This window comes from Amblyomma americanum, chromosome 1 (genome assembly GCF_052857255.1).
Source record: "Amblyomma americanum isolate KBUSLIRL-KWMA chromosome 1, ASM5285725v1, whole genome shotgun sequence".
NCBI lineage: Eukaryota > Metazoa > Arthropoda > Arachnida > Ixodida > Ixodidae > Amblyomma > Amblyomma americanum.
The window spans coordinates 100,223,039-100,245,019 of record NC_135497.1 but is presented as its reverse complement, the minus strand read 5'-3'; the positions used below and the strand labels follow the sequence as shown (position 1 = coordinate 100,245,019).

Below are 21,981 nucleotides of genomic sequence, written 5' to 3'. Positions count from 1 at the left end.
TGGGCATTATATGCCCAGTCTATAAGTCTGCCTTTTTCGGTGTCGACGGCGATTCTATTAATTAGCGTTCGTTCTGAAATTTGCGCCGCTCCAGTTGTATCAACGCCGTCCTTGTCATTTTCATTTTAACGAAAGTCACTACGCTGTCTTACTTCTCATTATCCACTCGCAGCGTACAGTTTTCAGGGTGTGCGAGATAGTTCTCGGAGTCATGCCACACCACAGAGATGTGAACCATAAAATGAATGTGAACTGACCCTAATCTATACCTGGTTCGCGATTACTCGTTAAGATGCTGCCGATCAAGAAGATAAACGCAGTTGTCCCCTATAATTCTGTAACAAATGTGATGATGTCTGCCCCACCTTCAACGCCACCCATGACAGTACGGTGAGAAATACGAAGCTAATCGTGAAAAATACCGCAAATTTGTAGAATTTAATAGAATTCATGTCTATCTGCGAACCAGAAAATCCTTTTCAGAAAGAAGCTGCATTGTAAGCTGCCTGAAAGGTGAGCGGCAGGAGGGAAATCAAAACGCATACGTAAACGCGCATCAACACAGATTCATTTTCGCAGACACTGGGAGCACACGAGACATTAAAATACGAGCAACGCCAGAATTAAAAGGCAGCCGGCGCTGCTGAAGCTGCGCTGCGAAGAGCGGCGCCAGAGTTTGGGCGGCGGGCTTCGTCGGAGACGGCGTGGCGTTCCAACGCTCCACGTCTCCGCCGCCAACTCTGTGGTCGTCAGTTCAAACATCAACGTCAGTTCTCGTTGATGTTGGAACTAGATCGCCCTCGGTCGAGTTCAAACATCAACGAGAACTGACGTTGATGATTCGAGCAGAACTGGGCGCCGCCAGAACTCCTTCGTAGGGGAAGTACAAGTTCTGGAAGACGCCTGCCACGACAGCTGGGTGAGCTTTGCGGGCCGGTCGCTGACGGGTGCCTCCATCTTGGCAATGTCGACCGCATCCAGGGACGGGTGGCTCAGCTGCAAAAAGTTTCAAGAGATAGAGAGAGCAGAAGGACTACCACTTCGGGAAGAGTGCTTTATTGGGGACCACAGCTGTCACAGATTGAGCCCGTTCCCTTTGCACTTCACACCAACGCGTATTATTTCTTGCAGACAGGTGCGTGAAAAAATACTCTTTATGTACAAACAAATAAAGTACTTAGAGTGTGCTGCAAAATATCTTTCTCAAACCTACAAAATTCAGTCTCAATGGATGGTTGTTCCCTAAAAGCTTGTCCCAGACTCCAACGACGATGAGAGAGTTGGCCAACGCCTCCTCTGTTATGAGTACCTGTCAGATGATCCCTTTTCCAATGGGAGTCGGCGCGGAAGCTTAGTTCGTCGGTCAACCGCAACGCGGCGAACTCCTTTGGGAGCCGCACGTTACTTCTGTCCGGCTGTTATACAGTATATACAGTCCCTCATACAGTATTCGGCGGCGGCGCTGCGATGAGGTGCAGTGCGCTGACGACCAACTTGACTATACCGAGCCTTGATAGGCAGAAAAGCTGTCCAACGGAGAAGGGCAGGATAGATGGGCAGGAAAGGTTGTGATTGGCCATTTTCAGCCGATCTGACGGGCACTGATATAAGAGAAGGCGTTGACTTGGTCGAAGCCAGTTCTGGTGCAGTAAAGAGTAAAAAAATGTGTCCCTTTTTGTTAGCAACCTCGTCAATGTGAGGCATTATCCTCATAAACTAAAGCTGGCAAATTCTCGGTAAGATGAAATTATTTACTATTTTTTTCATCACGCAATATAGACGCACAGACAGCGGATTTTTATTACATTTGTAACTTCTTAGCGTTAACGTTAATTCAAAGAAGCTGCGGCTGCTCTTCTCCCTGGCACTTTTCCATGCGTCCCAACACAGGGCATTAAAATACAGACACCTTCTGTCACCTACCTTGCGCAATGGGCGGTGCTCCACTGGTAACACTGTTCCCGCAGGCAGAGAACATTGTCGCCCAGGCTGTCCTTATCCGCTGCTTCCCCACGTCTCCAACCCCGTGGCGTCGGATGGCGGGCCTCGGGTTGGGAGTGGACAGGGGCTCGGGCGTCATGTCACCAAACTGCCAGAGTGGACGCTCCCAACACCGCGACAGCAGGCAGACGCTGTACAATAAACAGGACAAAACAGGAATCGATGTCGCGAGGTATGCAGGCGCCAAGAACAATATTTAAGCATAAGATCACATTTTCAACGATAACAACCAGAGAGACGTATTTCGTGTCAACATAACGAGAAATATGCGGAGCAAACAATATGCATGCGATACTGTGAGGCAGACAAAATCCTCAGAAACCTGTAAGTGACCAATAACACGCTTCCGGTTTTCCACTAAGTGCGTAGTGCAAAGAAATTAATATTCTAACGAAATGCTTAGCTACACATCTTATTTCCTTGTTCCCTTGTCCGTTCTCCTTGTGCAGATGACTTTTGCATAAAGAACCAACCAAGCGATGTTCCCCCGTTCATGCAACACTGCGGCTTGCACGCGGAGAAGAGTCAGACGCAGCAAACGTTTATACTGATCTAAAAAAAAATCCTGCTTTGCTGGTCATGTGTAAGCTTCAGACCCGACTTCCTTGAACTCTGCAGTTCCGGCCCCCCTTGTCGGAAGGGAGACCAATGGAACGGAGGAATTCATGAAGCGGGTGCCATCCCTGGTGGATAAGGTCCCCTGATACGCAATTTCTGCGAGCGATAATGCCTCCACGTTAATAATTACGCTGAATCATACCAGCAACATGTTACAGGAATGAATGCTGCTATCGCTAATATCGAATCCGCAACGAAAATGGCGAAGGTTCCACTGCATGGTCATATTCTGGTCACGATTGAGATAAGCAATAATCTACGTGTTTGTGAACGCTTCATCACGAAAGACAGACTAGTTCTGGGACATCGAAGCGCAGAAGAAAAGCACGTTTGCACGCACTATTGAATGCTACCATACAAGGCTTTGATACGTATAACGCGGCGGTAGAAATGCAAGCGGATTCTTCGGTGCTCACCGTGCGTCCAGGGGGTATAGCATCGTTTCTGTCCAATGTGACTTGAACGTGACTCCTGTTGTATCGCAGGCCTCGGTTTATACATGCAGTGGTCGCAAAGGGATTGTGCTACCATAGGCGTAAAAAAAAGAAAAAAAAACAGCGACTCTAAGCTAAAAGGCACCAGTAAAAGGCAGACGCATGTGTCACCGCCTTTTAAGAGCCACTAACAATAACAGATCTTCACGTGAAGCCGTGAAGCTCTATTCAATAAAGGTAGCAGCCCAAGATGCCCAACATCAACTGAAAAGCGGTCGTAGAGCACTTTCGGCCATCGCAGACTCTATTACATATTGTGCACAACGTGTATCATCCAGGGCCCACTCGAAAGGAGGCCACCTTACAAGCTAATGGGCAGCACGAACTCCTAGCGGGGCGCTTTATGGTATCACAGCTCTTGTAGTCGTTGTGTCCAACCTGCACCTGGCAAGCTGGCTTTAGAGCACAGGGTTCACTTTGATGGACTCGATAGTACAGATTACCACGCAGCACAAGTACTGCTCACTGACACTTTTCAGTTTTCTCCGCGATGCCGGTGACGCGGATGAGTGGTACCGCTTAGGTTTGATGACGCGTGGGCCACAAATATTCAGGGCTGTTACCTGGATTTTGTGTGACCCACATGAACCTCTACGTCAGCTTGGGCTTTCGCGCTTCTGCGAAAATTTAATGGGAAATCGATGTGCCTTTTGTGGTCCGGAAAATCCGCTCCCAGTTACCGGCGACGTTCTGGGGGAGCCATTACCGGCACTCTGCTTGGCTTGCACCGCCTGCCCTTAAACTAACCTCACCCTTTTCGTGACAGAGTGAAAGAAGCATACCACGCAGTCCTCCAAAGCCCCTCGAAGTCTGGGCGTTGGCGAACGCTTGGACAGGAGTCCACAGGGAACCAGCCGTGTTCCAAGATGTCGCCCGCTGCGAGGCATTCGTGGCGCCCGGTGAACGTGCAGCCCAGATCTTGTTTTACCTCGCTTCCCGCCTCCGGTGCTCCGCTACATTGTCTTCCTCAAGCAGGTCAAATGAGCCCGGAAGGTAAAATTCTGCCCAGTCCTGGAGGCACGTGACCTGATACTACAACTAACGAAACTGTGAAGTTCAATACTTTATATTTAGAGCGACAGCTTTTGAGTGCCGTTCCTGGGTTTGCGTCGTAGTCTATCGTCTGCGTAACTGGTGGACGCGTTGCCATGGGAACCACTCGGTCGGTGGTTACCGCGCAAGGAGCGAGACATGACGTGAGTGGAGAAATGTGCAACCGGTGGGTGGCTGCCATAGGAACCATCCGGAGTGTGGTTACCCTAAGGAGAAGTGTATGGCTCCTCAGCATTCAACGTATACATGGATCGACCTTGGCATTTAATAAATCTTTTCTTCCAACTGCAATAGAAAATTGGAACCTGCTACCCGACTACATTGTTAACGAGCGCGACGCTACTAAATTTCGACAGGCATTAATTAATCACTGTACTGAATAAAAGACACTTCTCAAACTTCACCCAGTTAACTTATTATTTTTCTTGTTGTTGTTGTAGTTGTTACCGCCTAATTCAGCCTTGTGCCCTTCATTATTTACCAACGTTGTATTGTGATGTATCGTTTTTCATTTTATTGTATTGCATTATGTTTTGTTGTATTAACGTATTATTCTTAGTTGCATTTGCTTTGTCCCCCCCCCCCCCTTATGTAATGCCTCAACAGAGGCCTTTAAGGGTATAATAAATGATGATGAATGATGATGATGAGAGTGTAAGAAGGCGCAAGCGGTCGGCGGTTGTCACGATAACCACCGAGGGGTAATTACCCTGCAAGGTTACCAAAGAAGCAGGCTTTATGGCGAGAGCGTACGAAGGCGTAACCAGAGGATGGTTACAGTGGAAACCGTCACCGGCGGAGGAGGAGGGTATGGCGAAAGCGTGAGAACGAGCAAGAGGTAGGTGGTTGCCGTGGGGACCAACCGGAGGGTAGGTACCCTAGAAGGAGAACGGGGTTGGCCTACAAGGAGGGCATGACGAATGTGTAGGAAGGCGCACCACGGTAACCATCCGGAACGTGGTTGGCGTGGAAGGAGGAGGGTGGGTGTGGCGAGAGCGGAGCAATATTTCTAGCTTGGTCCATCTGCGGCAGCTTCTCCGAAACGCGACGCCCGAGGAGGGCATCATCGGCGGAGACCTAGACGAAAAACTGTGTGAAAAACTAAAACGAGCGCCCTAGAACTACAGAGGTGCGAGGTCGCTCTCATATTCTCTACATTACATATTGTTAAATATAAATACCTTAAAGGGTCTCTGAAGAGGGTGTTTGAGGCTGCTTATAATACGACTGCATTATGTAGAATACAGGCCACCGAGTATTCATGCCGCATACAGTACTTCAAAAACGATTAATATATATATATATATATATATATATATATATATATATATATATATATATATATATATATATATATATATATATATATATATATATATATATAAATTAGCGCTTTCACGCCCCGTGGCGACCTGCGGTGCCGAGCGTTCGCCCGAATTTGCGCTCGTTACGTCATGCAGCCGTCGTTACGTCAGCAGCGAAACGCTTTCATTGGTTCGCCGTGACGTCTCTTTCTGACGTCACGCTCCACCCATGACCGCGGCCAGAAGCAGCGCCCCCTCCTCCTGCGTGCGTCGGCAGCCGGCGGAGGTACAGAGTTGGTGGGGACGGCGGAGGAGATCCGACATTTCAGCGTGCAAAGAGTGACGAGAAGAGAGAGAAAGGCGCGATGACGCGTAAATTCAAATTTTTACTACAGATAACTGACCTTCCACAAAACGCATTAAAAAATTGCTTGGTGGAGGATATTTGTGAAGCGGCGTCCTTTAACATCGTAGGCATACCCGCAACTTTCTTCGGAGCCCCTTTCAGAGCTCCTTTAGCAGCTGTCGCTGAAAGTCGCGTTAACCAGCGTTAACCGTCCTGTCATTTTTTTTCTTTTGTTGGCATTGCTGAGGTCGTGGTGGTTATAGTTGTAGTCATCGCAACATTAGTATAATTGTAGAGAGGGTACTCGTTGTATCTGTAGTAGAGACTTTTATCTTAGTGGGGAGCCACAAGCGTAAGCGTGCACCGCTTTACCGAATGCCGGTTGCGGGTTGCGCAAACGCTGTGGCTCAGCCCCTGCCAGGGCGCGTGCGCAGGAGTCGTCCCGCGGTTGCTCCGTCTTTGCAGTTCAAAGGTGAGGCCGCGTAGGTGCATGCAGACTTCAGCTGAGCTTCGCTGGGACATAGCTAGTGGTGGGATCAGCCTTGCGATTATTCTGCCGGCAACTGCTCCACCGCTGCGACACTCAGATGTTAATTAAGCTCGGGAATTTGAGGCATAGATCTTTGAGCTAGCAGATCTACGTCAACACGCATATAATAACCCATAATATTCAGCAACCGCTGCAGTCACGATCTTCAGTCTAGATAAGAGTCTTGAACGAACTTTAAAGCATGGCGGAAGCCTCCCTCCTATATCATTGAGGACTTGCCTATGCCGGTTGTTTTATTTTTTGTTTTTTTTACTGTTTAGATATCGTTTTTTTAAGCCCTGCGAGAGATACATCGGTGCGGTCTTTGCAGATGGAGTGCACACCAAGGCGGACATTATGTACGCGATAGATATCAGTGATTAAAAGATTGATTAACCTAAAATTAGCACATCAACTTTTTTATTTTTGATTTCAAAGGTCAACAATACATACAGAAATTGAAGGCTGCCGACATTGAAGCTGAGTCCAGTTTTTACATTTTCTTTATCGGCAATGCATTTCGAAATATTTAACGCCAAAAATACACATATTTAGGTCGTAAAGTTGGCTTCCCGCAATGCAGCTTTTTAATGTGGCGTTGCTAGGCGTAGTATTGTCGCCGAAATCCAGTTAAATTCTTCTACAGCATAAAATAGACAAACGTCTTCCGTATTTGCTGTATTAGAAATGCGATGTCGCAAAAGGCGCAGCGGAAGAACTCGCCACCGGTCGTACATTAGCGCTGGAGCTAAGCGCCGCTGCAGATCGCACCGCCGAGCCGCCTCAATCTCCTCCGGCAGCAACTCCGCTTCCAGGCGCCATGGCCGTAGGCGCCGCCGGTCGGGGACTTCGCGCTCCTCGAGAAGCCGTGGCCATGGCAAGCAGACGGGAAAGAGAGGACGCCATTCGAACAGCGTGTCTTCAGAAAGCAGCTCGGCGGGGAAGCACCGTAATAAAACTAGACGCTCTGGGATCCGTGCAAGCAGTCGTGGGAAGCGCGGGGCTGCAAAGAAGTAAATAAGAACCAAACGTGCAGCTCAGAACGAATCGAGCAGTAAAGATGGAAGCCAATTCAAAGTAGTTAGTCAGCAGGAGTCCTGGAGAGCCAAGGAGGAATAAGGAAGCATGCTTGTCTCCTATATGGCAAAAACGGACCACTTGGTGTAGAAGCTGTATAACAACGCAGCTCGAGGAATCGCCGAGAGCAGTGATACGTGGGGCCCGAGAGAGAACCAACGAGAATAGCAACCAACGAGAAACTCCACTTCCGGCATCGAGGATGAGTGTTGGCTTAGGAGAGAACGAAAATTCAGTTGACTCAGACACTAAATGTTTGGTTCGTTGTTTTTTTTCTTTAACTGATTCCTATGAAATTAGTACGCATGGATCACTGCGTGCTATTCGCGGACGACCGCCTAAACAATATGTCTTACCTCTTCCGGTTTCGATTTCAACTGCCGAGCGATGGCTATGACGTCGAAGGTCAGTACAGGTTACGTGAGGCATGACAAAAACTGCGATATATTGTCGCTGTTTCGTCCTTTTAATGGACAACAACGATAAAGCCAGCCAGCCACAAAAGCCGGAATCCAAAGTGAAGAAGCAGCATTTGCAGTGTAGTGTCCTTAGTGCAGATCTTACAGTTGGCCACCAAATGGAATCTCCGACCTGTGCGCGACGTTGACCTTCGTGGGGGCGTTGAAGCACCTCCCTTCGAAGGCTACTTGGCTTGCCAACACCAGCAGTCCGTTACAGTCAATCGGTGCACCCTGCGACGACCAATAAGGCCTCAAATCAGAAGGCAGTCTTTCTTTGTGTTCCCAAAGAACGACTGCCATCTGGTCTCTCGAGAAGAGCAGCCTGGGTCCCACAAGTCCCGCCGGCGGCAGCACCTCCAACCACAGGGCAGTGGCGCATGGAATTGTATGAGGACACTCAGCGATCTATGAATGCAAAGTAGAGAACGACCAATTCCGCATATACGGGCATTAAAGTGCAAGTGAAGAGGTTTTAGAATTTGGCGACATTAAAGGGGTCGAATATGTGAAACTTGTAGTTAAAGCATGCGAAGTATTTCTGTGATAGGATTTGAAATGGTGACCTAATCGCTGGCTAAAGCGGCGTCGGCGTTCAGGTCGCTCTGCAGTGCGCAGAGACGGACAGAGGCCGCAATGATGACGTCACGTAGGGCGTCGCTGCGTTTCCAGCAAAGAAACGGTTGTTTCAAGCAGGTAAACCAACGCCGCCGCAGGTGCAGGCAACGAAGCATTGCCTGGCGGTGTTGGAAAGCCCACGGCAACTTTTGCGCGAAGACAGCGTACGTCTGAAAGTTCAAGAACAATAACGCCATGAAAGTTTCTCTGCACCTCTCCGTCGCAGTGAGGAAATGCCTGACTATCATCTGGGTTTTTATCGGCGATTACGTCGCTATTTTAAATGCTAGCGCAAAACTACTTGGCATGCTTTACCTTGAAGATTTATAGATTCAATTTCTTGAAGACCCAAAAATTCGAAAAAAAAACAATTTTACCTCCCCTTTAACCCATTAATGCTACGCGGCACACCTTCAAAAGGCAACTGAAGAGGTTTTAGAATACGATTAGTTTAAACGAGCCGAATGTGTGAAACTTGCAGGTAAGGCATGCGAAATCTTTTTAAAGCGAAAGCTTTACTGGCCGCGTACTTGCGATTTCGCCGTGGCGGTGCTTCGAGGAGGCACATGACGTCACAACGCGCGCCTCGACGCAGATATTTCTCTCTCTCTGGCTCCCTAGTCACTACAGCACATGCGCCACTAGTAGCACTAAGCCACGGGTGTTCAGCCGCTGCGCAGCGGCGCACCTTTCCTCAAAATCCAACTTTCAATTTTCAGCTTTCTCTTTCTTCTCTCCCTCCCTCCTTTATCCCTTCCTTTATGGCGCGGTTCGGGTGTCCGCCGAGATATCTGAGACGGTTACGGTGCCATTTCATTTCCTCAAAAACCAAACAAATCAAGTGAGCCAACGGCGTTCATGGACTTCATTGGCGCTGACAACTTTGCGAAGGCCGTTCATTTCCGCGAAAGGAAAGCCACACAACCGGCTCCGTGGGTCAGTGGAGACCTAAATCTCGCTTTCATGTACGTGGCGTTGGTGTCCAACTGTAAAAGCCTGCTTTGATTGTGTTCCGCACACTGGATAGGCAGCGCGCCCACCCTGCAACCTTTAGAGGTGGCATGCAGTTAATGGTTGATCACGAGAGATTGATCACCAAATGAACTCTGCGGCCTAGCTATTGCTGCAGTGCCGCATGTCAGCCACAACGCTGTCAGCGCTAACGCATTCAGGCCACGTCTCTCTGTCACCACCGCCACATGTATCAAAGCACGAATGAGGCATCCACATATCCAGGGAGCCAGTTATGCGCCCTTCCTTTGCTCAAAGCCATCGCCGTCTAGAACATTATGGATGCCAATGGCATTCAACCCAGTGGACGCCGACATCATTCGCTTTGTATATCCACATACATTTTTTCGGTAACATTTGAAATGGCGACGTAATCACCGACTAAAGCGGCGTCGGCGTTCAGGCTTCTCTGCAGTGCACAGCAGCAGGCAGAGGCCGCAATGATGACGTCACGTACGGGGGTGCTATGTTTCCAGCGAAGATGCGGTTGTTCCAAGGAAGAAAACAAACGCCGTCGAAGGTGAAGCTCACGAATCATTGTTTGGCGGCATCGAATGACGCACGGCAGCATGTAGACAAAGGCAGTGGGCATGTGAAATTCCCGCAACACTGACGTCACAACGAATGTCTCCGCACTCCTCTAACGCTGTGAGGAGAAGCCTGAACATCGTCGCGGGTTTAATCAGTGAGCACATCACGATTTTAAATGCTTGCGGAAAACTACTTTGCATGCGTTACCTTTCATCGATTCTAATTTTTGAATAACGTCGAACTCTCTAAAAACCATTTCACTCACCCTTGCAAGGCCGATTTCACCGATCTTTGTCCAAGGCCGGCTTGACCATGAAAACCAAACCTCGAACCGAACCCAAAGTGCTAGCGCACCTAATTCGCATTTTGCCTAACCACGCTAAATCGTCCGCTATTTTTTTCAGCACTCCGCCACATATTTCAAGCAAGGACAACTCGTGGCAAATATTGACCACCATCACCATCTAAGGCCACGTGTTAAAAGAAAAAAAAATTTCAAAGAATCCACTTTCAAGCTTTGCGCAATAGGAGGGCAGTTCTTGGCGGAAGAAAAGGAAAAGAGAACCCTTTGTGATAAGTTCAGATCCCAAGGTTGTGTTCTTCTGGGACACGTCGTGTGGCTCGTTATGCATCCCCAGCGTTTCAAATCTCTTGGAGGTCACAGGAACTCTGGTCACCCCCCTCCGTAAGTGTTGACTTCCGCGGATGCTACGAGGGCCCCAATAAAAGGCTTAGAAGCAAACTCTCCCCGTCTGGCCTGCATTCTTCAAATCTCACCATTTCAGAACCTTTCATATTTAAGGCATTGCTGCCTTTCAGGTATTCTGGTACTAAAAAACAGAGAGCACCTGCGTTCGTTATTAACTGACGATGAAGATTCCAGTAATGAACCTGTATCGAAAGGCCTAGAAATCAAACGGCCAGAGAGTCTGCCTTGTTAATTCCGTAGCAAGCAAGCGGGCTCCTTTTGTGCTCATATTTAGTTGTAGCTGGAGTCTACAGCTCCCCCTTGTGTTATAATGCAACACCTGCATCGTATGGTGGAACCGCTCATCTTGTTCTCTCAATGATCACTTCCGTGGTGCAACAACATGCGTGGTGTGCCGTGTGCATACTACCGAACTGTGGTTACAAAATTGACAGCGGCCTTCGGATATCATGCTCTTGATTTTTTGTGTGAACCCGTTCTCTACACAGTAATTGCATTCACCGACTTAAACCACGTCTTTGTGAGCCACACAAGGTAAACATGTTAAGTGTATGGCATCAACACCACTCGGAGGAACCAGTACCGCGAGGGATCTGTCCCGGTCTTCGGTTTCAACTGCACAGCTCCTGACTTGTATGCTTCGCCATTGAAACACTCCGCACGAGGTGTAAGCCACTTTACAAGAGAGTTTTAAGGAGAATAAAGGAACGGACACACCAGTGCAACAGGCCTGGAATTCAGCGAAGAGCAAGCACGCTTGCTAAGCGTCTGATACCACTTCCATACGATATTCCTCGAAGGGCTTTCCAGCAAAGGCACCATTTTTCCCCAAAGGAGCGAAAACTTTAAGGAGCAGCGACGCAGCTGTACACGGTGCAGCCCAAAGGTGAAACAGTCGTTAGGCTTAGCACCTGCTGCTGTGCTCGAGGCGGCTGGAGTGAGTGTTTTAAAATTCAAGTGGGGTATTCTGTTCATTCGTTGAGCTCAGGCAATTTTTTAAAGATTCTGATTGCTTCCTTAAAAGTTCTGCAACAGCTACTCTGTTCATCAGCAGCAGGTTTTGTGTATTGCCTTGGCCACCAGGGGCGCTCGGTGTTGCTGCAACACTTTACTGTCTTGAAATCAGGGCGTCAAATATAAACACCCGCCCAAAAAGCAAAGCGAGATACACCTTTCGTGTTTAAAAAAATTGTTTTCAAACATTGTTGGATGTATCTATTTTTTTTTGTTACTTTTAATTTTTGAGGTTGGATGGCACTGCGATCCCAGGTTCACGAAGGCCGCTCCTTTTTACTCCAAATGTCTCTGATGAGCGCATTCGCCTCCAAGGCCATTAGCTTCAAAGGCGCAACATTTGTGCAATGTAGCTGCACTACTTACGCCTTTGCATATAAGGGCCCGATTGTCAAAGGCCTTTCGGTGCCCGTGTGACAGGGGTATGAGACTCGTACAAGGCAGCTCCGCTACATCCTTGTTACAGCCGTTCGAATATACCCACACGAACAAGTTGCTATGAGGTGTTATCGCATGGTCTTACGACACCCGATCGCATGTCATCACGCGGCGTCACATCACCCCATCGGATGTTTATAAGGTCAAAGGTCAACCCAAAGGTCATCCAATGTCAAAGATAAACTAAAGGTCATGGGCCAAGGTCAGGGGTTCGACACCATAACTGCACACATATGGTCATACACTGCTATCCTTGGTTGCGATGAAAGTCGTTCAAGGTCGTTGTGCTGTCTAACCGAAGACTGCTTACCTAGCATATTAAAACTTTTCGCGTCAAAAACGCGCGGCGCCCCGCGAAATGCACGGCCACTCCAGCGGCGAGGAGTCCGCGGTGTAACGACGCTGCCGAGGCGGCCGCGCAGCTGGAGGAGCGCGCACGCTTCTGCCCCTGCAGAGTTCGGAACCAACCGGGCCCTCATGCCTAGAATGTCAGCTCCGCGGCATGCGACGACCCGCAAAAATTATGCAGAATTTGCGTTCCCTTGAACGCATCAAAGTGCACCGGCGTTCTATGCAGAACCCAGTTACATGCCCTGCGCATGCGTTGCCGGTAGATGCTCTGGAGGGAATACGCATCACACCTGTGATGCCTCCTGTCCTCCTCTCCACAACACGGCGCGTTTTCGAAATTCTGAGAGCTGATATGGCTATTACTAACAACCGGCTACAAATCTCTAATCCCAATTGCTTGGGGCACCCCCCCCCCCCCCCCACACACACCGAGTACCCACATGATGCGGGGCGCAACACCCCACATTTATTTCCTATTCTGCGGAAGGGGGCGGAGTCCGCTCTTCTCGACAACGTCTGCGCACATAAGCGTTAGTAGTAGTGTTATTCTGCCAAACATTACGGGCCGACCAGGTTTCGCTACCGCTCGCCTACAGCGTCATTCAAACGCACACGACACGCTATCGCAGCAACAGCTACCCAAGCGACAGAGGCCCACTCGCAGAATTCACCGAACGAAATGGTAGCGACCCAAACTAGACCGAAGTTCACGAGACATTTTTAGTTGGAAACGCGAATTGTTCTTGACTCGCGCATTTTTTCGTCTTTACCGCCGCTAGGGTGATATAAGACTGTGTACAAAACTTGTAGTTGCGTTCCCTGTGGCGTTACACGTGTTTTGGACGCACAATACGTCTCTGCAAAGTCGCTTGGAAACTTTTGCAGGACAGAACTGTCCACTCATCACTCATCCTGCATCCTCAATTCGCCAAGAAAACAACTTTTCGACGAGCAGAGCACTTGCCGCAAGGAAGCAATCGCAACACGCGCATCAAGCTAGAGCAGAGGAGAAAGTGGCCACGGTCATCGTCTGACATGGCGGCGTTCCGTCGGTTTCGCTTTCCTTCGACAGATGGCAGCAGTTTTGCATAATGCCTAAGCTGTTTTGCTCACGCCGCCGTGGGTTCGAAACCGAGACGCGGCAATATTTATCTCTGCACCCTTACGGTCACCCAAGATGCAAGATTCTTGGTTGGGTTTCACCCCGTTTCACCTCTCTTAAACCTACTCACGGGATAAATACTTCAGCTCAGAGATTGGGGTAATTTCGCTTGGCGGCTGAAAGAAGGCGAATGGGATGTTCATGGTAAAGTTTTTGTTGGGCGAAGTTAGCACCGGTCATAAGTACGATGGCGTTGGTTTAAACTTGCCGACACCAAAACCATCAAAGTACAGCTGCATAATCGGCCCAGCAACGTGTGTGAGCGACGAAAAATCTTCGTCTGGAGCCAACACGCTCCAGGTAAAATAAATCTTTCCTGATTGTCTTCTTTGTGGACGATCTAGGGCGGCGAAATGTTTAACCAAACGACGGAGATAGAAACAAAGGCTTGAAAATCTCAGGAAGCTCTTCGCTAGACAAGAATCTCACGTCGTGGATTCTACCGGTTCCGGTCATACTCGAAGACAGGTACAAGGCTACCAAGGAAGGTGAGCTGGCGGCGTCCGAACTGAAACTTCCCGCAACAGAGCTGAAGCCCCACTGGACAAAATAATTGAAATTAATTTCAAGTTTCCAGAAAACGTAGGAGACAGTACAATCTAGATCTGGCACACTCAAGCAGTCCACTTGAGGGAATGAATTCAGAATTGCAAGGGTATCGGTAATATTTAAAGCAGGTGACATGGATGACATTAACAACTACATACCAGTTTCAATCTTGCCAATTTTTTCAAAATTAGTTGATCAAGTGATTAATGAACGTGTCCCGAATTTCTGCGCTTTAAATAATATTATAACAAAAAATCAATATGGGTTTCGGAAGCAACAGTGTACGGAAGCGGCGCTACTACACATGAAAGAAAAAATAGTACGCAATTTTGAGAATAATCTGTTTACAATAGGAATATTTCTTGACATTAAAAAGGCGTTTGACTCCATCAAGCAAGACATCTTATTGGAAAAATGTAATTAGTATCAAATAAGGGGAATTGCTTTTAACCTACTTCAAAGTTATATAACTAACGGACTACAGAACACAAAAATACTTAGTTCGCCATCCGTGCTAGGAGAAATCAAATTTGGTGTACCACAAGGGTCTATTGTCGGTACGGTTCTTTTCCTTTTATACATCAATGATATATATGATTAACGTGCCTCTTACTGCAGACATAATCCTATATGCCGATGACACTAATGTTTAATTTTTTCTGGTGAAAACGTATGCGCTGTCCAACGGGAAGCTAATATCCGGCTAAGGAAGGTTTATCAGTGGTTTAGAATAAACAAATAAGAATTAAACACTAAGAAAACGATATCCATTATTTGTCGGCCTCAGAAAAAAGTCTTCAGAAAAAAGTTGAATACATACTTGTCGTCACTTTAGGAGGAATTTGACTTCATAAATCATGTCCGGTTCTTTTGCCTGCATTATATTTTGTTAACCCTAAAATGCCGCTATGTGTCAATGGCTGTATTTTTTACTGTTTGTTCCTGCTGTTCAGTGCATGTAACCGGTTAATTTTTTTCTCGCCCTATGCTGAGGTGTCGTGTACATTGAGAGACTGACACTCGTCACGCATGCGTGCATTTTTGTCAGCCTCTTAGACAGGCGTGTACATTTTTCTTTTCTTTGTCTGCCAGAAATAAATATTGAAACAAGATGCCAAGCATTGACCACGAGGTACTGCATGCAGGCTGACCGTTGCTGTTGCAACTTGGAGCCGCGGGAGCAGTGCTCAGCCCTTACAGCGGGAGTTGAAGTCACATGGACGCGTAGATGAGGGACGCTATTAAGGCGAAAGCCTTTAAAGGCTCAAACTCGCGGCGTCCATCCGTTCCACCCTGCCCGCAACGCTGTTGGCTGTGGCCTCTCCCTCACGCACTAGCGCACGTACTCCTCTCCCTCAGCAAAACAGGTGGCGGCGCTGCTGCGCATAGCAACAGTGACGTCACTCGTGCACCAGATGGAACGAGTGCGCGCGTCAGCGGCAGGTGCGGCGACGCTCCTTCGTCAGGGGAACGAGTCGGATGGCTCCCAAACGGCCCAGCGATTCCACGGCAAGAGGTTCAGAGAAGCGCCACTGGAAGCGGATACCAAAAGCCATAAAAATTAAAAGACACTTTGGAAATTCTAAATTGTGTTCGGCGAAAGCCTGTGGCCATTCGACTTGGGGTGCCATGTGCAAAAACAAGAAAGACATGGGCATAGTGAGTCGAATGGCCACAAGCTTTCGCCGAGAACACTTTCAAATTTCCACTGTGTCCTTCAATATTTTCTCTCGGTGCGGTCTCGGTCTTGAGTGAGGCGCTCGTTTCCAACAAGCTGGGCTTGGGAACTGCGCGAAGTGTAGTCGTCGTTTTGGCCGAAGAATGTGCAGAATAGTCTTCGCACTGTGCTGGACTGGGCAGCGAACGTGGAGTTCGGCCAGCATCGTCGGGGGTTCAAGGAAAAAAGATGCCAGTCCTCGGACTCGTCATAGGCAATTCGCAGTGCAGGTACGTAACCTCCGCTGGTAGGTCAACACCCGCTGCAGTTCGAGGAAGCACTTGCCGTGCTTCCAGAATGGTCTGCCGTTCATTTGAAAGGGTTCCTCGCGGAGCTTGCATTTTTTTTTCATTTCTGGGCCCTCTGTCCCCTAAGCATCGCTTTTATGTTGGAAGCTACCGGACCACACCAAACTCGTCTCCAGTGAAGTGCGCCAGAAATTTCGACCACCTGGGGTTCTTTAACGTGCACTGACATCGCACACTACACTGGCCTCCAGTATTTCGCCTCCGTGGAAATGAGATCGCCGCGGCCGGGATCGAACCCGCGTCTTTCGTGGCAGCAACCGAGCGCCAGTTATCTCGTGTTCGGATTACTTGCCCCAGTCTAAGTCTGGATTTTTCGGTGTCAACTGCGATGCTATTAACTTGCGTGTGTTCCACAATCTGCGCAGCTCCATTTGTGTCAACGCCGTCCTTGTCATTTTCATTTTAATGAAATTAAACAGTCTTTTAAAAAAAGCCTTCTCGTCATTATCCACCCGCTGCGTACAGTTTGTAGGTTGTGCGAGATAGTTCTCGGAGTCATGCCACACCACAGAGATGTGAACCCTAAAATGAATGTGAACTGACCCTAAGCTAAACCTGGTTCGCGATTACTTGTTAAGATATTACCGATCAAGAAGATAAACGCAGTTGTCCCCTATAATTCTGTAACAAATGTGGTGATGTCTGCCCCACCTTCAACGCCACCCATGACTGTACGCTGAGAAATATGAAGCTAATTGTGAAAAATACAGCAAATTTGTAGAAGTAAATTCAATTCATGTCTATCTGCGAACCAGAAAAGCCTTTTCGGAAAGATGCTGCATTGTAAGCTGCCTGAAAGGACAGCGGCAGCAGGGAAATCAAAACGCTTACATCAACACGCATCAACGCAAAGATTCATTTTCGCAGAGACTGGGAACACATGAGACATTAAGAGACGAGCAACGTCGCAATTAAAAGGCAGCCGGCGCTGCTGAAGCTGCGCTGCGGAGTGCGGCGCCAGAGTTGGTGCTTCGGGTGTCGTCGGAGAGCGCTTGGCTTTTGAACGCTCCACGTCTCCACCGCCAACTCTGTCGGTGTCAGTTCAAACATCAACGTCAGTTCTCGTTGATGTTGGAACTAGATCGCCCTCGGTCGAGTTCAAACATCAACGAGAACTGACGTTGATGATTAGAGCAGAACTGGGCGCCGCCAGAACTCCTTCGTAGGGGAAGTACATGTTCTGGAAGACGCCCGCCACGACAGCTGGGTGAGCTTTGCGGGCCAGTCGCTGACGGGTGCCTCCATCTTGGCGATGTCGACCGCATCCAGGCACGGATCGCTCAGCTGCAAAAAGTTTCAAGATATAGAGAGCAGAAGGACTACCACTTCGGGAAGAATGCTTTATAGGGGAGCACAGCTTTCACAGTTTGAGCCCGTTCCCTTTGCACTTCACACCAACGCGTATTATTTCTTGCAGACAGGTGCGTGAAAAAATACTCTTTTTGTCAAACAAATAAAGTAATTAGCGTGAGCAGCCAAATATCATTGCCAACCCTACAAAAATCGTTTTAAATGGATGGTTGTTCCCTAAAAGCTTGCCCCAGGCTCCAACTACGAGGAGAGAGTTGGCCAACGCCTCCTCCGTTATGAGTACCTGTCAGATGATCCCCTTTCCAATGGGAGTAGGCGCCGAACCTTAGTTTGTCGGTCAACCGCAACGCGGCGAACTCCGGTGGGAGCCGCGCGTTACTTCTCTCCGGCTCTTACTCACACAGTATATACAGTTACTCATACAGTATTCGGCGGCGGCGTCGCGATGAGGTGCAGTGCGCCGGCGACCAGCTTGGCTATCCCGAGCCTTGATAGGCAGAAGAGCTAGCGGACGGGGAAGGGCAGGATAGAGGGGCAGGAAAGGTTGTGATTGGCCATTTTCAGCCCATCTGACTGTTAATAGAGAAGGCGTTGACTTGGTCGAAGCCAATTCTGGTGCGGTAAACAGTAAGAAACTGTGCCCCATTTTGTAGCAACCTCGTAAATGTCAGACATCATCGTGATTAACCAAAACTGGCAAATTCTCGAAAAGATGAAATTATTTACTTTTTTTCATCACGCTATATTGAAGCCTGGAAAGCGGATTTTTATTACATTTGTAACTTCTTAGCGTTACCATTAATTCTAACAACCTGCTGTCCCAGTTCTCCTTGTCACTTTTCCATACGTCCCAGCACATGGCATTAAAATACAGACACCTTGTATCACCTACCCTGTGAAATGGGCAGACCTCTGCTGGTAACAGTGTTCCCGCAAGCAGAGAACATTGTCGCCCAGGCTGTCCTTATCCGCAGCTTCCCCACGTCTCCATCCCCGTGGCGTCGGATGGCGGGCCTCGGGTCGGGAGTGGACAGGGGCTCGGGCGTCATGTCACCTAACTGCCAGAGTGGATGCTCCCAACACCGCGACGGCAGGCAGACGCTGTGCAATAAACAGGACCAAACAGGAATCGATGCCGCGAAGGATGCAGGCGCCAAGAACAATATTTAAGCATAAGGTCACACTTTTAACAATAAGAACCTGAGAGACGTATTTCGTGTCAACATAACGTGAAATATGCGGAGCAAACAATATGCATGCGACACTGTGAGACAGACAAAATCCTCAAAAACCTATAAGTGACCAAAAACACGCTTCCGGTTTTCCATTAAGTGCGGAGTTCCTGACCCTGGCTATAGAGAAATTAATATTCTAACGAAATGCTTAGCTCCCCATTTTATTTCCTTGTTCCTGATGCACTGGCTGCTGGCAGTCAAACGTTTTTTTTTTGTATTCTCTAATTCATCATCGTAAGGTACATTGGTATGTAATCGATTTTTTAAAAATATTAGATCATTTGTCGGTTCTTAGAAAAATTTTTATATATAAAAATTTATATTAATGTGTTTCTGAAGCCGACGTTTCCGTACCTGCAACTGTTTACCTCTGTGTTCAAAGGTTCTACAGGGCAATGTCAGGAGACAGAACCTCGTCTTCTGCGAGGAACAATTTATCTGCAAGATTTTGAATCAGGAGGAGTTTTAATAGGAACGCAATTTACAAATGAGATGCCGCTTTATATGCAGATTGCAATTCAGAAAATCGTAACAAGAAATTAACGGCAGCAGTTGAAGTCGGTATGCGCACAGTATATTGTCCAGCACGAAGCACAAACCAGATCACAGTCTCTTCCATTCCGAAGCAGTGGTGGAGGCCACGTAGGATGCACTGCCTTCATTTGTTTGAACGTACTTCCACATATGGAGCGTCTGAACTCCAGGCACTTTCTTTGCCATTTTCCATTCTTCCTTCTTCGTTTCGCGAAAGTCTGCAAGCTCCCTCTGTGGGAGCTCCAGAATGGTGATGTTCTTTAGCGTTCCTGGAATTGCGTCTACGAAGCCGCTGGCTGTTTGTATGGCCTCACTTGCAGGCTTCCGCAAGTTGTGGTGTGATGCTCGATGTTTGACAAGCCCACCAACGCCGTCGCAAGCATTTTTGCCGTGTCCAGTGGCCGAAAACATCCATTTCGTCTCTTGACATTCACTGCGTTGTAGCTCATGAAACTGATATTTATTCTTGAAGTGAGCGGGAGCCCCGTCGCTCACATATGTTATTTTGGTGTAGATTGGCGCGTTGTCTTCGAGGTGTGCTTTGATTTTTGACAGAGCCAAGCATGCATGAGCTGAATCATGAGACATATCGTCGGAAATAACGGCGTAGTTCCGAGTCGATTTTCTTGACGTGACAACGCAGGTAAACACGGTCACCTGCTTTTTCTGCCAATGGTACGCTTGTACTGCGTCTGGAAGCACAACTGTACAGTTTTCGGCGAAATCAAAATGCAAAACAATTGCACCTCTCTTGCAGCTGTGTTTTTCTTCATGTATTGCTCTTGCTTGCACAGATCTAATATAGTTGTGGGGAATCCTTTTCATGGTCATTCTTAAAAATTCTCTCATAAATGATGAAGCGGTCAGAGTCTTTTTAACGAGCTCACCGTATTCCCATGAAGCAATCAACACCTCGTCCTCGCTGCTCATTTCATAATTTTCCGAAGTGAAAATGCCATCTTGTGGACAGTGCTCACAATTCCTAAGGAAACACGACGCAGTAGGTTCCTGGCATACGCAGAGGCTCTGCATATCTTCGGGAGAAAGCGACCTTCCGGACGCGTTCTGCAGTCCCACGAGGCACAACTGAAAGTTTGCACAGCACACACAAACACACACTTGCCACTGTGGCGAGCATTTCACCCACTTAGGACGCAAGGATATGAATTTTGTGAGGCCAACCTGGGAGGCAGGGTGAGCTTGCTCGTAGAGGCGGAATGCTTCTCGCAAGGACCGCGTCATGAAGCGTTTAGGTATCCATTCTTTCTCTCCCTCCTTTTCGATTCTCACAACATCCTTTTTGTTCTGAGTTTGTCTAGAGCAATCGAGTTCATCCATGGTGTAATATTTTAAAACGGTGGTAATGTCTTCCTGTTGTAGTTTACATCTTGTATATCTCTCCTGTGTTGACCATACGCCTTCCTCATCCACCATCTTCTTGATTTTTGGATAACGTACCTCGTTGCCTCTGGAATAACTTCCTGCACATATTTCACGGTTAGGTTGCGTGGTAGCAGTGTCAGCAGCTGGCAACGCTCTTGAAAGGACGTACACCTATTGTAGGCAGCATGTAGGTTGTCCTCCCAACTGCTGCATTGTTCACACTTTTCTTCTGACGCACGCGAAGTCTCTGGGACGTTATATGCTGCCTGTATCCCCGATCGTATTTTCATCACCATAGCTCTTGCCACCTCTTCCTGCTTTCGCTTTGCATAGGAAAGTCTGAGGCGTTTTTTTAGAGCGCTCGGTGGCTTTAGGGGCGAGATTTCGGAGGTAAGGCTGACACTTGAATTTAAATTTTCTACGATTTCTTCCCCAGGGCGGAATTCTTCTAATGTTTCGGTTGACTCTGCCTGCATATTATCTATGTCTTCCTTGAACCGACGGCAACAATTCTGACAGAAGAAGTCACTTTCTCGTACTCGGAGAGCTTCTTCGGGAAGTAGGACTTTTTTGAGAGCAGCGACATTGAGTGTCTTTACACTGCGAAAATTACGTCCTTTTTCAATTCTCTGTTTGTGCCTTTTTGAGTAGTCGGCACAAAACGTTCGCCGCGGAAATCTCTTCATGAATGCAAAAGCTCACCGCTTCCGGAGATTATCGCGGGACCGAAGAGCAGGTGACGGATGCAGGGCCTAGGGCTGCTTTTCCAAAAAAAGGAGATGGACAGATGAATGGATTTTTAACACAGGCTGCCCACCGTCGACGCTGATGTTCTTTCGGTCTGGCGTACGAGCTGAGACTGAGATACCAAGTATGCTTGTCGAGGGAGCGCTCCAGCGCAGAGAAAGCACGTGAGTAGAGAAGACGACCCCACCGGGTCTACCAGGCCTGGAAAACCACACACAAAACTCGAGATCCGAATAACATCCGCTCACAAGGGTTATCTCGGTCGAAGGTCGAAGGCTGAGGCATAACTGATAGGCGTTCGGTGCGTTGCGATGAAAAGATGATAGCGGGGCGGCTAAAGCCTCGGTGCGGCGGCGGCACACATGATGCTGTGAATTTCAGGGTCGCGCCGGGCGTTTTATAGCTATAGGAGCGGCTGCCAAGCGCGGTTCATCCCTGGAGCGGCGGTAGCAGTTAAAGTCACCTTGAGAGTGCGACGGGTGC

General features: G+C 48.3%; 2 protein-coding genes across 3 annotated transcripts; both read right to left on the bottom strand.

Annotated features, from left to right (window-relative positions):
• Window positions 1–592: 592 nt before the first annotated feature.
• On the bottom strand, window positions 593–3,138 carry LOC144134471 (uncharacterized). The gene is made up of 3 exons (XM_077667383.1): window positions 3,036–3,138; window positions 1,924–2,132; window positions 593–996 (listed from the first exon to the last, which is right to left on the bottom strand). Exons 1-3 carry the CDS (start codon window positions 3,056–3,058, stop codon window positions 818–820), a joined length of 411 nt encoding a protein of 136 aa, XP_077523509.1. The 5' UTR covers window positions 3,059–3,138; the 3' UTR covers window positions 593–817.
• Window positions 3,139–17,120: 13,982 nt separating this feature from the next.
• Window positions 17,121–21,591, bottom strand: LOC144134503 (uncharacterized). 2 transcript variants are annotated; one of them, XM_077667414.1, is made up of 3 exons: window positions 19,434–21,591; window positions 18,492–18,700; window positions 17,121–17,572 (listed from the first exon to the last, which is right to left on the bottom strand). In XM_077667414.1, exons 1-3 carry the CDS (start codon window positions 19,451–19,453, stop codon window positions 17,394–17,396), a joined length of 408 nt encoding a protein of 135 aa, XP_077523540.1. In that variant the 5' UTR covers window positions 19,454–21,591; the 3' UTR covers window positions 17,121–17,393. The 2 variants fall into 2 exon arrangements, with proteins under 2 accessions (XP_077523540.1, XP_077523547.1); XM_077667421.1 differs by having other exon boundaries at window positions 21,454–21,591.
• Window positions 21,592–21,981: the final 390 nt, after the last annotated feature.